This window comes from Miscanthus floridulus, chromosome 14 (assembly GCF_019320115.1).
Source record: "Miscanthus floridulus cultivar M001 chromosome 14, ASM1932011v1, whole genome shotgun sequence".
Lineage (NCBI taxonomy): Eukaryota > Viridiplantae > Streptophyta > Magnoliopsida > Poales > Poaceae > Miscanthus > Miscanthus floridulus.
In genome coordinates, this window is record NC_089593.1 from 24,872,943 (window position 1) to 24,885,622 (window position 12,680).

The window sequence follows — 12,680 nt, forward strand, 5'->3', positions numbered from 1 at the left end:
GATACCGTTTTTTTAGTTTTGATCAAACTTAAACATATTTGACTACTCGAGAAGCAAGATGTGTATTTATTTTGAGACGGAGAGATTACTTGTAATTTTAGAACCAAAGTTTTATATGGATTGATTATTTATTTATTATCTAGTATAGTTAGGATTTTGGGTTTAGAGATTTAGGCTAGTTAGGTTAGTGAATTTGTTTGTGATTTGTTTGTGAACTTACTAATGTTAACTTGAATTTTGTTAATTTGAATACTCTAACGCTTTGTTTATCAATTTGTAACAGGATGGCTCCTTCCACGCAGCACCCGTTGTACCCCATTCTTGAGGTGGAGTACGACGACCAGCACCGAGCACATATTTTGAGTGACAACGATGTAGAGGTGTCCTTGCCTCCTTTGAGGTCCCGCACTCACACCAGGGCGCATCAGTGGGACGAGCGTTATACGTCATACATACACCAGAGTCACACGAGTATCGCTGCGACGTCCTTCTTATTTTCTTCCATGTGGTCGAGATTCACTTGCTCATCCGGGTCTACAGACAGTTTGGAAGAATGACAGGCTGCCCACCACCGCTTTACTCCACCAATCAAGCATTGCACGGGTGCGTTATCGATTAATAACAATGCTACAATTCAGAGGTGTGTTTGGTACAACTAACATCATTTTGTTGCAGGTTTGACCGCAGGAAGAGGTACAAGACCAAGGATTGGCGCGTGACACACAGCTGGTACATCCATTTGTGGTAGACCATGGTACCACATGCGGTCCTTGCGGGTCCTCCACATGACCAACACACCTTCGACGAGTACCTACGGTGGCTTCACAGGTCTACGAGGACACATATCAAGCCCCCGTACACTAACGTGGTGATTGACGAGGACTCGAAGGAAGATGTCATCGAAGATGTGTACGACGTTACCACTAGGGAGGACCAATGTTTTCAAGACGTCCGATTAGTCGCGATTAATCGCGACTAATCGTCCTGGACGGTTGGAGCTACTCGACCAGGGCCTCCGACTCAGCCAGACCGTCCAGGAAATTGGACGTCCGATTAGTCATCGTCCAGTCGCGATTAATCGTCCGTCCAGGCTGTGTGGGCGTCTAGCCAGAGAGTGGGCTGCATCTCAGAGTTGGGCCTATCTAGTTGTCTTATATTTTGGCCCAAGCTCATTAGGGTTTCTCTTCTTTCCTACCCCTCACTCCCTCAGCCTCTCACTCACTTAGAAGTCAGCAGAACACACTCACTCCTCTCACCTCTCCCGTCTAGCAGCAGCAGCCGCCTCCATTGCTGCAGTTCTGTAGCTCCCTCTCCTCTCCTCCCTTCTAGTTCCTAGCTGCTCCCTCTCCTCCCTCCCTTCCAGCTACCCTCCCTCTTCCTTGCGGCTACTGCTGCAGGCGCACATGCCTGCAGATCCAGCGGGTGCACAGGTCCAACTATGCAAGGTAGGAGGACTGCACGACGAAGATGAGTGCCTCCTCCTCAGGTTAGTCATCAGTCATCACCTCCTCATTCAAGCTTGATGCTCTACCTGTGCTTGAAGCTTATGCTCTCTTTCTCTATGTACTTGTGTAGATCTGGATCGACAGCGGCAGCGTGCAGTGGAAGTGTACATGCCTGAAGCCGTTCAAGGAGAAGTTGGTTCTGCTCTAGCCTCCTCAGTTGCCTCAGGCTCAGCTGTTGCTGGTTCAGCATCCTTAGCTGCTCCAGATGTTGCATCTCTTATTGAGAAGGCCATAGCAAAACTACCTCTAGAAATGGCTGCTGAAGCCAAAGATCCCAAGAGGAAGGCCAAATCTCGAGACCCTAGATGGAAGTATGGGTGGTGGCCAGATATTGCAAAGAAGGACGGTGTGCAATGTATTTTTTGTAAGAAGATAACTCCATTAGGAATCAGTAGGTTCAAACAGCACCTTGCTGGAGGTTATGGTGATGCAATTAAATGTGGAAGTTGCCCTTAGATTATTGGCAGAGAGATGGATGCTTACATCAAGAAGCATACAAGGTCTACAGTTGTGGTAGTTCCTAAAGTTCAACAAGATTCTAAAGAGGGTGAAGGTGATGAAGTTACTGAAGTTGAACAAGAGAAAGTGCCTAGTTCTGGGACAAAAACCAAGCAGAAGCAAGCACAAGAAAAGAAGAAAATAGCTCAAGCTTCCATCACTACCTATATGGCTGCTGCTGGTTCAACTAAACCAGCAAATCAAAAGAACACCAAGTTAGTTGTTGCCATGCTTTGGAAGACACCAGAAGAGGTAGTTTCAGAAAGGCACAAATTCAAGACTTCTCAGCCTACTCTAGAGCATTGCACAAAGAAAGAGAACAAACAAGTTGTTGATGACCATGTAGCTGATTTCTTTTATGAAAATCGTATACCATTCAATGTCATTAACTCAAGAAGCTGGGAGATTATGCTTGAATCAATTGGACAGTATGGACCTGGGTACCGCTCACCATCCATGGATGAAATTAGGGAGCCATTGTTAGAAAGGGCTGTCAACAAGACAACAGAACTGAGAAAGAAGCATGAGGAAGCTTGGAAAGAGTATGGTTGCACTCTCATGTCTGATGGTTGGACAGATACTAGCCATCGTCATCTAATCAATTTTCTTGCAAACAGTCCAGTCGGGACCTTCTTCCTAGGTTCAGTGGATGCATCAAGTGAGGTAGCTGATAAGGATATGCTAGCAGATTTGTTGGAGAAGCAAATTGACAAGATTAGAAGGGAATATGTGGTGCAGGTTGTCACAGACAATGGGTCCAACTTCAAGGCAGCGGGAAGGATTTTAATGGACAGGATCCCGCACTTGTTTTGGACACCTTGTGCTGCCCATTTCCTGAATTTGCTGCTGCAAGACATTGGAGAGATTAAGGAGTTGAACACTGTCATAAATTCAGCAAAGAAGGTGAGCAGATTTCTATACAAGCATGGGAGGACACTTAATCTAATGAGACAACAAATAGGTGGGGATCTTGTGAGGCCAGCTGTGACTCAGTTTGCTACCTCTTATCTCACTTTGGCAAGTATGTATAAAAATAAGAATGGCTTGAGAGCTTTAGTTGTCAGCGAGGAATGGCACAATAATCCCCTGTCTTTGTCTAATGAAGGCAAACGAGTTGAGGATATTATCTTGTCTGCGCCATTTTGGACTAAATTGGAATATTGCTTGAAAGCTTCACAGCCACTTCTCATTGCTCTACGGATTGTAGATGGAGTTGAGACACCAGCAGCTCCTGAGATCACTACAGCTATGGATGTTGCAAAAAACACCATAAAAGAATCTCTAAAAGATAAACCCGATTTACATGCCGAGGTAATGGTGTTATATGATAAGAGGTGGGAAACCCAAATGGAGCAAAAGCTATATGGGGCAGCCCTTTTCTTGAATCCAAGCAAGTTCTTTGCCATAAGGGAGAAAGACAAGAGACAAGCTGGAAGGTTAAGAGGCATGTTCAATCAAGTTCTATGGAAAATGGAGACTGATGACGATGTGTCAACCAAGATTTCGCAGCAAGCTGATGACTATGAACAATCCGAAGGCGAAGACTTCTCAATGCCTTTAGCTATAAGGGATAGAGAGAAAAAGAACCCTAGTAAGTTTAGAACATTTTCTTTCCTTCTATTGTGCTGATTTTATTTGGCTATGTGCTGATTGTAGTCTAATTGTGTTTTAGTTCGGTGGTGGTGTTCCTATGGTGGCCATACATTTGAACTACAATGTTTAGCAAAGAAAATAATCAGTCTTTGCTGCTCAGCATTAGGTTGTGAGCGTAGCTGGAGTGAATTCTCTAGTGTAAGTATCTTTGCTAGAGTGTTAGTGTTGTTGCAAATTGTAGATCAATGTGATGTTCTCATGTTAATTTTTTTCTGCAGATCCACACCAAAAAGAGGAATTGATTAGAGCACAAGAGGTTAAACAAATTGGTTTATGTCAGTTACAACAAAAAGATGACAAACAGGTTTCAAAAAATTTGAGAACTTGGTTGCAAAGGAAAGAGGAGCAACCCTCTCTTGCTAGAAGAGTTTCAGTGGGATAGTGAATGGGTGGATGAGAATTCTGAGGAGGCGCCTTGGGTTGTTGTGGATGAAGTTATTGGTGCATCTGAGAATCTAAGGAGTCGTAACTTCCATAGGGCTGCTGCTACCCATGCTGCAGCCAATATCCAGAAGATTTATACTAGGAACAAGAAGCATCCTAGGAGGACTTCTGCAGCACCAGATATATCTGGAGGGGAAGAAGATGATAGTGACCATGATGCGCAAGAAGATCAACATGCATCCGATCCTGTGGTACCAATGGAGGAGGATGAAGACACCCGTGGAGATGGAGGAGGCTTTCGTGTAGATGCTGATTTACTTGAGTAGTTCTTATCATTGGCCATTTTGCCTATTTATGTACTGGACTTGATGTATGCACTATTGCACTATGCAATATGCACTATGGCAGTGGTAGTGTGCCACTATGCACTATGCAGTTCTGGACTAGTTTAAATTATGTGCTTTACTGTGTTAATTTGCTTTGTTGATCACTTCATTGCCTTTCACCTAATTGCCTTTGTTAATGTGCTTTATTTTTCTATAATTTCAGTTTGGCAGCAGCAGCCAACAAGACAAGAAAGAGCTCTACAGCAGCCAGGTAAGTGGCCAGCTGACCTATCTATCTAGAGCAGTAGAGCCTAGAACATGTAGTATACTAGTGTGTGTGTGTGTGTGTGTATATATATATGGTATATGCCTAGAACATGTAGTATACTAGTGTGTGTGTGTGTATATATATATGGTATATATTTTATACTTTATATATAACAGAGAGCCTTTTCTGCCCTCGAACCGTTGCTAAGAACAGAGAGCGCCGGGGAGAAGAAGGAAGAGAGAGGGAGAGAGGGATAGCGAGAGCTCGCCTTACCACCACAGCCGCATTCTCCACCACATCCATGGCCGGAGGCGCTGTTGTCGTCCAGGCGGACCCTTGGGGTTAGTCCGACATGTCTCCGGCGGCGCTGCAGTCGCTTGTCGATGATGGCCTCCTCCGCCTGGTTACCGACCCCAACAGACCGGAGTGGATCGCTCCGGGGGGCGAGCCGGAGCTGAGGCCACGCGATGGCTACATCGTGAGCTTCGTGGCCTTCCACGAGCGCGGTCTCGGCCTGTCGGCGGACTGGTTCATGCGGGCGCTCCCGCACTACTACGGCATGGAGCTCCACAACTTCAACCCCAACTCCATCACGCAGGCGGCCATCTTTGTCGCCATCTGCGAGGGGTACCTAGGCATTGCCCCCCACTAGGAGCTTTGGCTCTACCTCTTTCGAGCGGGGCTCACCACCAAGCCAACGGGCACGACGGGCACTTGGAAGGCGATGAGGGCTCACGGCTGCACTCTCCAAGTGCGCCAAGACCGATAGCTCCTCTACATCCCGGCCCAGCTCATGTTGTCCAACCATCGCTGGTACAACAGCTGGTTCTACCTCCGCAATGACGACGGCGGGCTTCCTCCCTATACCGGGCGGGTCGTGGAGAGCCAGCCGGAGAAGTGGAGGTACGACATCCCGGTGGTTGATCAGCCCAAGCTGCGGCCGCTTCTAGAGGCGCTGGAGAGGCTACGCAGCCATGGCCTTATGGTGGCTGTGGTCATGGCAGCCTTCCACCACCGGAGGGTGCTGCCGCTGATGGCTCGGCGGTAGCACCTATTCGAGATGACACCGAACGAGCCGATCGATGGCGTCCGGTTGTCTGCCGTCGCCCTCTCCGACGAGAAGATTCTATGTCGGGTGAGAGAGACGGTGGAGGGGTGGCTGAGGAGCAGTGGTCTGCCCCCGTTCCTGATGCGCTCGATGTGGGGGTACATCTCTCTGGTGAGTCACGCGCCGCCGCTGCCCCTGAGGCCTTCTTGCTCCTTGCATTTTCCTGTTCCCTTATTTGTGTTCACCATTTCTGCAGGGGATGAGGGATGTGCGAGCCTCCCCGCCGCGCGTTCCCGAAGACGCAGAGCGGTGGGCGGTGAATAGGGCGCATGCCGAGGCGCAGAAGAAGCGGAAGGACACCGAGGAGGCAAGGCGTAAGAGGAAGAACCTTGAGTGCGAGGAGCTAGAGCAACGTCGCTGGCAGCAGAGGCACGATGGTCTCCTAGTGGAGCCGTCTCCGTCGCTGTCACCGTCGATGGACTCTTCGGGCGATGATGATGAGAGCGAGGTGGGACAGGGTCCCCTAGACCATCTCTCGAACATCGGGGGGACTGCGTCCGGGGCATCGGCGAGTGGCTCGACGTCTCCAGGAGGAGGAGGATAGGATGCCTCGAGGCTAAGGCCAACACGTCCGAGGCACGGGCGTTAGGGAAGCGCGCCGTCAGCCTGGTGGGCTCAACAACGGAGGTGGAGCAGGCAGCGGCAGGGGCGACGCAACCACCTCCGTAGAGGGTCGAGGGGGCGCTGGAGTCTAGCGAGGGCCGGCCGTCACTGGCGGACACGGAGGCCATGCCACTGCCGCCGCCTCGGCCGTTGCGGAGAACAAGAGACGCAGTGCAAAAGCGGTTGTGTCCCCGTTTGAGGTAAGTGTTTTGTCAGTGGAGTTTGTAGCATCTCCTGCTTGTCCCTTGGTCGTATGCTGACCTTGTGAGTGCTTTTCCTTCAGCCAAAAGCATTAGGCGAAAGCGCCCACCCTAGCGCTATGTAAGGCGCTCAAGGTGAGTGCCAGCTCCACCGCCCAATGGGTGATGGAGGCGCCAGCCGCCATACAGCGTGGCGTGGCCTCGGCCAGGGCTGACCTGAAGGAGTCGGATGCCCAAGGAGAGGCTACCGAGGCAGCCTCGCAGCGGGTGGGGGATGAGGCGCCTATGTCCCTTGAGGCCGAGGCCCACGAGTCAGATGGGGCCGAGGTGCCCTCAGTCGCTGAGGCCACTGAGGGTGAGGCCGAGGCCCCTAAGACCTCCAAGACTGAGGCGACGGAGGCTGGGGCGTCTAGGACCACCGAGGCCGAGGTGGCGAAGGCCGGAGCCCCTGGGACCACCAAGGTCGAGGCGGCGGAGGCCAGCGTGGGCGCGGCGAAGCTGGTGGCCTAGGAAGTGGAGACGGAGGTGGGGCAAGCCTCAGTACTACCCCTGGTCCAAGGCCTGCCGCCGTCGCAGGGGTGCGCCCAGGAAGTCGAGGTCCATTCGATCTCCTCCGATGATACTTCCCGAGGGAAGGAGGTGGCGGATGCTGAGGCGGCCAGCACCACAGAGCAGCCAGCTCCGACCTCTAGCGAGGGAAGCTCGGCCCTCATCCGGGTACAACCCGAGCCTCACGGGTGGGATCACCCACATGTCTTATGGCAAAGCCGGGACAACCGTGAGCGGGAGCCTCTGTTCGCCCTTGAGGACGCGGCCGAGGGGGGCGCTGGGGCTCCTTCAAGCAATTTCGCCAGCTGGCGGAGCGATCACTGCGGACAGCGCTGTTCGTCGTGGCTGACGATCTGCCCGGTGTTGCCCAGGTACGCGCCTTCTTTTCTCGTGTGGTGTCGTCTTTTTCACGAGTTTTCTCGCAGTGCTTGACCCCTGTTCTGCCTATCCAGGAGCTCAAGGCCCGGTCCCTCGGGAAGTCGATGTTCCTCTGGCGGGAGAGGGACATCTGGGACCAGCTCCAGCAGTAGAAGGACTTGCTCGCCCATGCCAACGAGCTTCTTTCGGTGCGGAGCATAGGGGTGGAGGACCTCCGCCTTCGCTATGCTGATATGATGACTAAGGCGGCCATGGCTCGAGAGCAGGCTGCCCCTTTAGCGGCGCGGATCAAGGAGCTAGAGGAGGAGTTGACTCGGGTGGCCGGCGAGCGGGACGCCTTCAGGTCTCGGGCCGCACAATTGGAGGTCTCTGCCAAGGCTACCGCCGGGCAGCTGGGGGCAGAGCAGGGCGCGCACCTGCTGACGAAAGGCACCTTGGCGGAGGCCCTCAAGGTGGCCGATGCCTCCCGGGCCGAGGCTTTAGTCTAGAAGGGAAAGGCCGAGGGTGAGTCATGTTCCCCTTGTTTTATTTGTTTTTCTTGTGTTCGACCCCTAACTCCTCGATGTGATGTAGAGCTAGAGAAGGAGGCTTCCAGGGCGGCCGAGGCCTCTCGGGTCGAGGTCCAACGCTAGAAAGAGAAAGCCGAGGGTGAGCCCCGTAGGCCTTCGCCCCTGTCCGGCTTATTTTCTTTTGTGCTTAACCCCATCCTGCTTGTCTTGGTGCAGGGTTGGAGAAGGAGGTCTCCTGGGCAGTTGAGGCCTCTATTGAAGTGCAAGAGGTGCTCGAGACCGAGATCGGGGAGCACAACGCGCTGTAGAGCGCCGCCCGTACAGCCTGCGAGGCCCTAGAGGTTGAGGGGGTCGAGTCGGGCAGCTCCCTTAGGAGCTGCTTGATCGCGTTGAGCAGCCAAGTGTGTGAGCGACTCCGGGGGGCGCTGCACACGGGCGTCAAGCGCGCCCTAGCCGTCGTCTCCTCACACTATGTCGGCATCGACCTCGAGGCTATCAGCGACAGCTATGTCTTGGCTGAGGATGATGAGGAGGCCGAGGAGGAGGTCACGAAGCTGGTGGAGGCGGCTGAGGCCCCTGGCACGACGCTGGCCAAGCTGTTCGAAGAGGAAGTGGTTCCTCCTACGCCGATTGCCGACGCTGGCGACCCTGAGCCTTGACCTGGGCCAAAGGGGCCATGTAAATAAATTAGGATTATTATTATATCGTAACGCTTGTGGCCGTCGAGGCCTTTTTTAAAGTATTTATGTGTCTATGCTTTTTAATTGTTTTTTGTTGTATTTCCGAGCCTCTGCCCTCTATCTTGTCTCTGAACATATCACTTGTAGAAAACTTGCTTGGAGCCTAAGCTGCCCCTCAGGCAAAAGGTGGTGAGGGAGTTGCCGTAGCCCGGAGGCATAGGCCGTCTCACAGCTCGGCCGGCCTTTTGGCCCTAAGACAGACTTTCGGTCCTTAGGTTTTTTACAATCGATTTGTCAGAGCACGCTAGAGAGTTTAGCATAGAATTTTTTTCGAAAAATGACTAAAAAATGGTGCCTATGACTTAGGGGGGTCCCCCCTTCTAGCCCCTGAGGGAGGCTCAGTTCTGTAGAGGCAAAGCTGAGTCTTGTTCGAGCCCCGCGGTGGGCACCTCTACAGAGGTAGAGCCGAGTCTCCCTTGTAGCGTTATGGTAACGATGATCCCCCATCGATAGGTTCGGGGGGTTTCTCAAAAAATTAGAATAACTAAAGAACGCTTCTTTACTGTATTTCGAGAAACAATGTATACAATGCTTGGAAATTTAAGGGTAGAAGCGACGTAGCTGTTCTATGTTCCAAGCGTTGGTGAGGATTTCGCCCTTCTCGTTGGCTAGCTTGTAGGTCCCGGGCTTTAGCACTTGGGCAACGATGTACGACCCTTCCCTTGGCGGGGTCAGCTTGTGGTGGCCCTTGTTGCTCTACCTCAGTCTCAGCACCAGGTCACCCACCTTTAGGTCTTGGCTTCGAATGCACCGGGCTTCATAGTGTCGCAGGGCTTGCTGGTACTTGGCCGAGTGTAGCAGCGCAACGTCTCGGGCTTCCTCCACTTGGTCGAGGGCGTCTTCGCGGGTAGTGCGGTTGCTTTGCTCGTTGTAGGCCTGTAGCCTCGGGGAACCGTACTCCAAGTCAGTGGGGAGTATGGCCTCGGCTCCATAGACCAGGAAGAATAGTGTGAACCCCATGGCTCGGCTCGGAATGTTCCTCAGGCTCTAGATGACCGACGGGAGTTCGGCAAGCCATTTCTTGCCAAATTTCTTCAACCGGTTGTATATTCTTGGCTTGAGGCCTTGTAGGATCATGCCGTTGGCACATTCTACTTGGCCGTTTGTCCTAGGGTGTCCTACGGCCGACCAGGCCACACGGATGTGGTGGTCGTCGCAGAACGTCAGGAACTTGTGGCCGGTGAATTGTGTCCCATTGTCAGTGATGATGGTGTTTGGAACCCCGAACCTGTGGATGATATCAGTGAAGAACAGCACCGCTTGCTCGGATTTGATTCGATTAATCGGACGAGCCTTGATCCACTTGGAGAACTTATCGATCGCTACCAGCAAATGGGTATAGCCCCTGGGGGCCTTCTACAGAGGCCCAACCATGTCGAGCCCCCACACGGCGAATGGCCATGTAATGGGGATGGTTTGGAGGGCTTGGGCTGGGAGGTGCGTCTGCCACACATAGTACTGGCATCCCTCGTAGGAGCATACCAACTTGGTGGCGTCAGCAACCGCCGTCGGCCAGTAGAACCCTTGGTAGAAGGCATTTCCAACGAGCGTCCGAGGCACCGCATGGTGCCCGTAGGCTCCCACGTGCAAGTCCCAAAGTAGGTCTTGGCCTACCTCGGTGGTGATGCATCGTTGGAGGACGCTAGATGGGCTTTGCCTGTACAACTTGTCGTTGTTGAGGACGTAAGTTTTGGCTCATCGCGCAAGCCGTCGGGCTTTGGTCCTGTCTGCAGGAAGCTCTCCTCGAATGAGGCAATCAAGGAATGGGACTCACCAGTCCGTGCCCTGGTTGGCCTCGGGAGGCTTCCGTGTTGACTTCCATGACCTCGGGCTCGGCCGAAGGGGTCTCGGTGACAGAGGGGGCCTCAGGCCCTGCGGTGGGCTCGACCGGTGGGCCCTCTTCCCCACCGAGGCGTAGTCGATGGAAGGCTTGTGGAGGTCTCTAGCGAAGACGTTTGGGGGGACCGGGGCCCGTGCCGACGCCATCTTTGCAAGTTCATCCACGGCCGCGTTGAATTTTTGTGCGATGTGGTTGAGTTTGAGACCGTCGAACTTGTCTTCTAGGCGACATACCAACTTGTAGTACGCCTCCATTTTGGGGTCATGGCAGTTTGACTCCTTCATCACTTGATCGACGACGAGCTACGAATCGCCCCGTACGTCGAGACGCCGTACTCCAAGTTCGATGGCGATTTGCAAGCCGTTGACGAGGGCTTCGTACTCAGCTACGTTGTTGGAGGCGGTGCAAGTGGAGCCGAATCATGTAGCGCATGTGCACTCCGAGGGGTGAGATGAAGAGCAGACTCGCGCCTTGCCCCGGTCTTCATCAGGGATCCGTCGAAGTACATGGTCCAGCATTCCGCCTAGACTTGAGCAGGTGGCAGGTGGGTGTCGGTCCACTCAGCCACAAAATCGGCCAAGACCTGAGATTTAATTGCTTTTCGAGGCACAAAAGACAGGGCTTCCCCCATGAGTTCGACAGCCCATTTGGCTATCCTACCTGAGGCCTCCTGGTTATGGACTATCTCTCCTAGGGGGAAAGACGACACCACGGTCATTGGGTGGGACTCAAAGTAGTGACGTAGCTTGCGTCGAGCCAAGACTACGGCGTAGATCAGTTTCTGGATGTGGGGGTAGCGTGTCTTAGTCTCAGAGAGCACTTCGCTGATGAAGTAAACATGTCGTTGGATGGGTAGAGCATGCCCTTCTTCCTGCCTCTCGACTACTATGGCCGCGCTGACCACTTGGGTTGTTGCGGTGACGTAGAGTAAGAGGGTCTCGCCCTTGGCCGGCGATACCAGTACGGGAGGATTGGTGAGCAGTGCCTTGAGTTTGGCGAGGGCTTCTTTGGCCTCGGGGGTCCAAGAAAAGCATTCGGATTTTCTCAAGAGGCGGTACAGAGGCAAGCCTTTTTCGCCAAGGCGTGAGATGAAGCAGCTCAGGGCCGTGAGGCATCCCATGACCCTCTGCACTCCCTTGAGGTCTCGGATTGGTCCCATGTTGGTTACAACCGAGACCTTCTCTAGGTTGGCCTCGATGTCGTGTTTCGAGACTATGAATCCCAAGAGCATGCCTCGGGGGACCCTAAAGACACACTTCTCGGGGTTGAGCTTGATGCCCTTCTCTCTGAGGCATCTGAAGGCTATTTCCAAGTCAGCCGACGAGATCACTGGCCTTCCTAGACTTGACCACAATGTCGTCCACATAGGCCTCGATGGTTTGCCTGATGTGCTCACCAAAGACCTGGGTCATGCACCACTGGTATGTGGCCCCTGCATTTCTGAGGCCAAACGGCATAGTCACATAGCAGTACATGCCGAATGGGGTGATGAAAGAAGTCGCGAGCTGGTCGGACTCTTTCACCTTGATTTGATGGTAACCGGAATACGCATCAAGGAAAGATAGGGTTTCGTATCCTGCAGTGGAATCAATGATTTGGTCGATTCAAGGTAATGGGAAAGAGACTATTGGACATGCTTTATTCAAACCGGTGTAGTCTACACACATTCTCCACTTCCCATTTTTCTTCTTAACTAATACAGGATTAGCTAACCACTCTGGATGGGACACTTCCTTGATGAATCCGGCCGCCAAAAGCTTCTGCACCTCCTCATCGATGGCCCTACGCTTTTCCTTGTCGAATCGGCGCAGGCACTGCTTCACCGATCTAGAGCTGGCCCGGATGTCCAAGGCGTGCTTGGTGACTTCCCTCGGTATGCCCGGCATGTCTGAAGGACTCCACGCGAATACATCGGCATTCACGCGGAGAAAGTCGATGAGCACGGCTTCCTATTTGCTATCGAGGGTGGCGCTGATCCTCAGCACCCGGTCGCTGGAGCAGGTGGGGTCGACCGGGATGAGCTTGATGGCCTCCGTGGGCTCGAAAGTCCCAGCGCGATGCTTGGAGTCAGGCGCCTCGCTACCAAGTCGGTCGAGGTTGATGATGAGGGTCTCGGCCT

At 52.9% G+C, this 12,680-nt stretch overlaps 2 protein-coding genes across 2 annotated transcripts; both read left to right on the forward strand.

Annotated features, from left to right (window-relative positions):
* Positions 1-1,976: 1,976 nt before the first annotated feature.
* On the forward strand, positions 1,977-4,048 carry LOC136503207 (uncharacterized). Its single transcript, XM_066498357.1, has 3 exons — positions 1,977-3,594; positions 3,676-3,794; positions 3,875-4,048. Exons 1-3 carry the CDS (start codon positions 1,977-1,979, stop codon positions 3,896-3,898), a joined length of 1,761 nt encoding a protein of 586 aa, XP_066354454.1. The 3' UTR covers positions 3,899-4,048.
* Positions 4,049-5,694: 1,646 nt separating this feature from the next.
* Positions 5,695-7,055, forward strand: LOC136503208 (cilia- and flagella-associated protein 91-like). The gene is made up of 3 exons (XM_066498358.1): positions 5,695-5,853; positions 5,939-6,190; positions 6,642-7,055. Exons 1-3 carry the CDS (start codon positions 5,695-5,697, stop codon positions 7,053-7,055), a joined length of 825 nt encoding a protein of 274 aa, XP_066354455.1.
* Positions 7,056-12,680: the final 5,625 nt, after the last annotated feature.

Bases quoted from the DNA above. Each gene is read 5' to 3' on its own strand.
- LOC136503208 (XM_066498358.1), top strand. From the start codon at position 5,695: ATGACACCGAACGAGCCGATCGATGGCGTCCGGTTGTCTGCCGTCGCC. The intron at 5,854-5,938 runs GTGAGTCACGCG...CCATTTCTGCAG, and splicing joins TGTGGGGGTACATCTCTCTG to GGGATGAGGGATGTGCGAGC. The intron at 6,191-6,641 runs GTGGGACAGGGT...CAAAAGCATTAG, and splicing joins GCGATGATGATGAGAGCGAG to GCGAAAGCGCCCACCCTAGC.
- LOC136503207 (XM_066498357.1), top strand. From the start codon at position 1,977: ATGGATGCTTACATCAAGAAGCATACAAGGTCTACAGTTGTGGTAGTT. The intron at 3,595-3,675 runs GTAAGTTTAGAA...ATTGTGTTTTAG, and splicing joins TAGAGAGAAAAAGAACCCTA to TTCGGTGGTGGTGTTCCTAT. The intron at 3,795-3,874 runs GTAAGTATCTTT...TTTTTTCTGCAG, and splicing joins GCTGGAGTGAATTCTCTAGT to ATCCACACCAAAAAGAGGAA.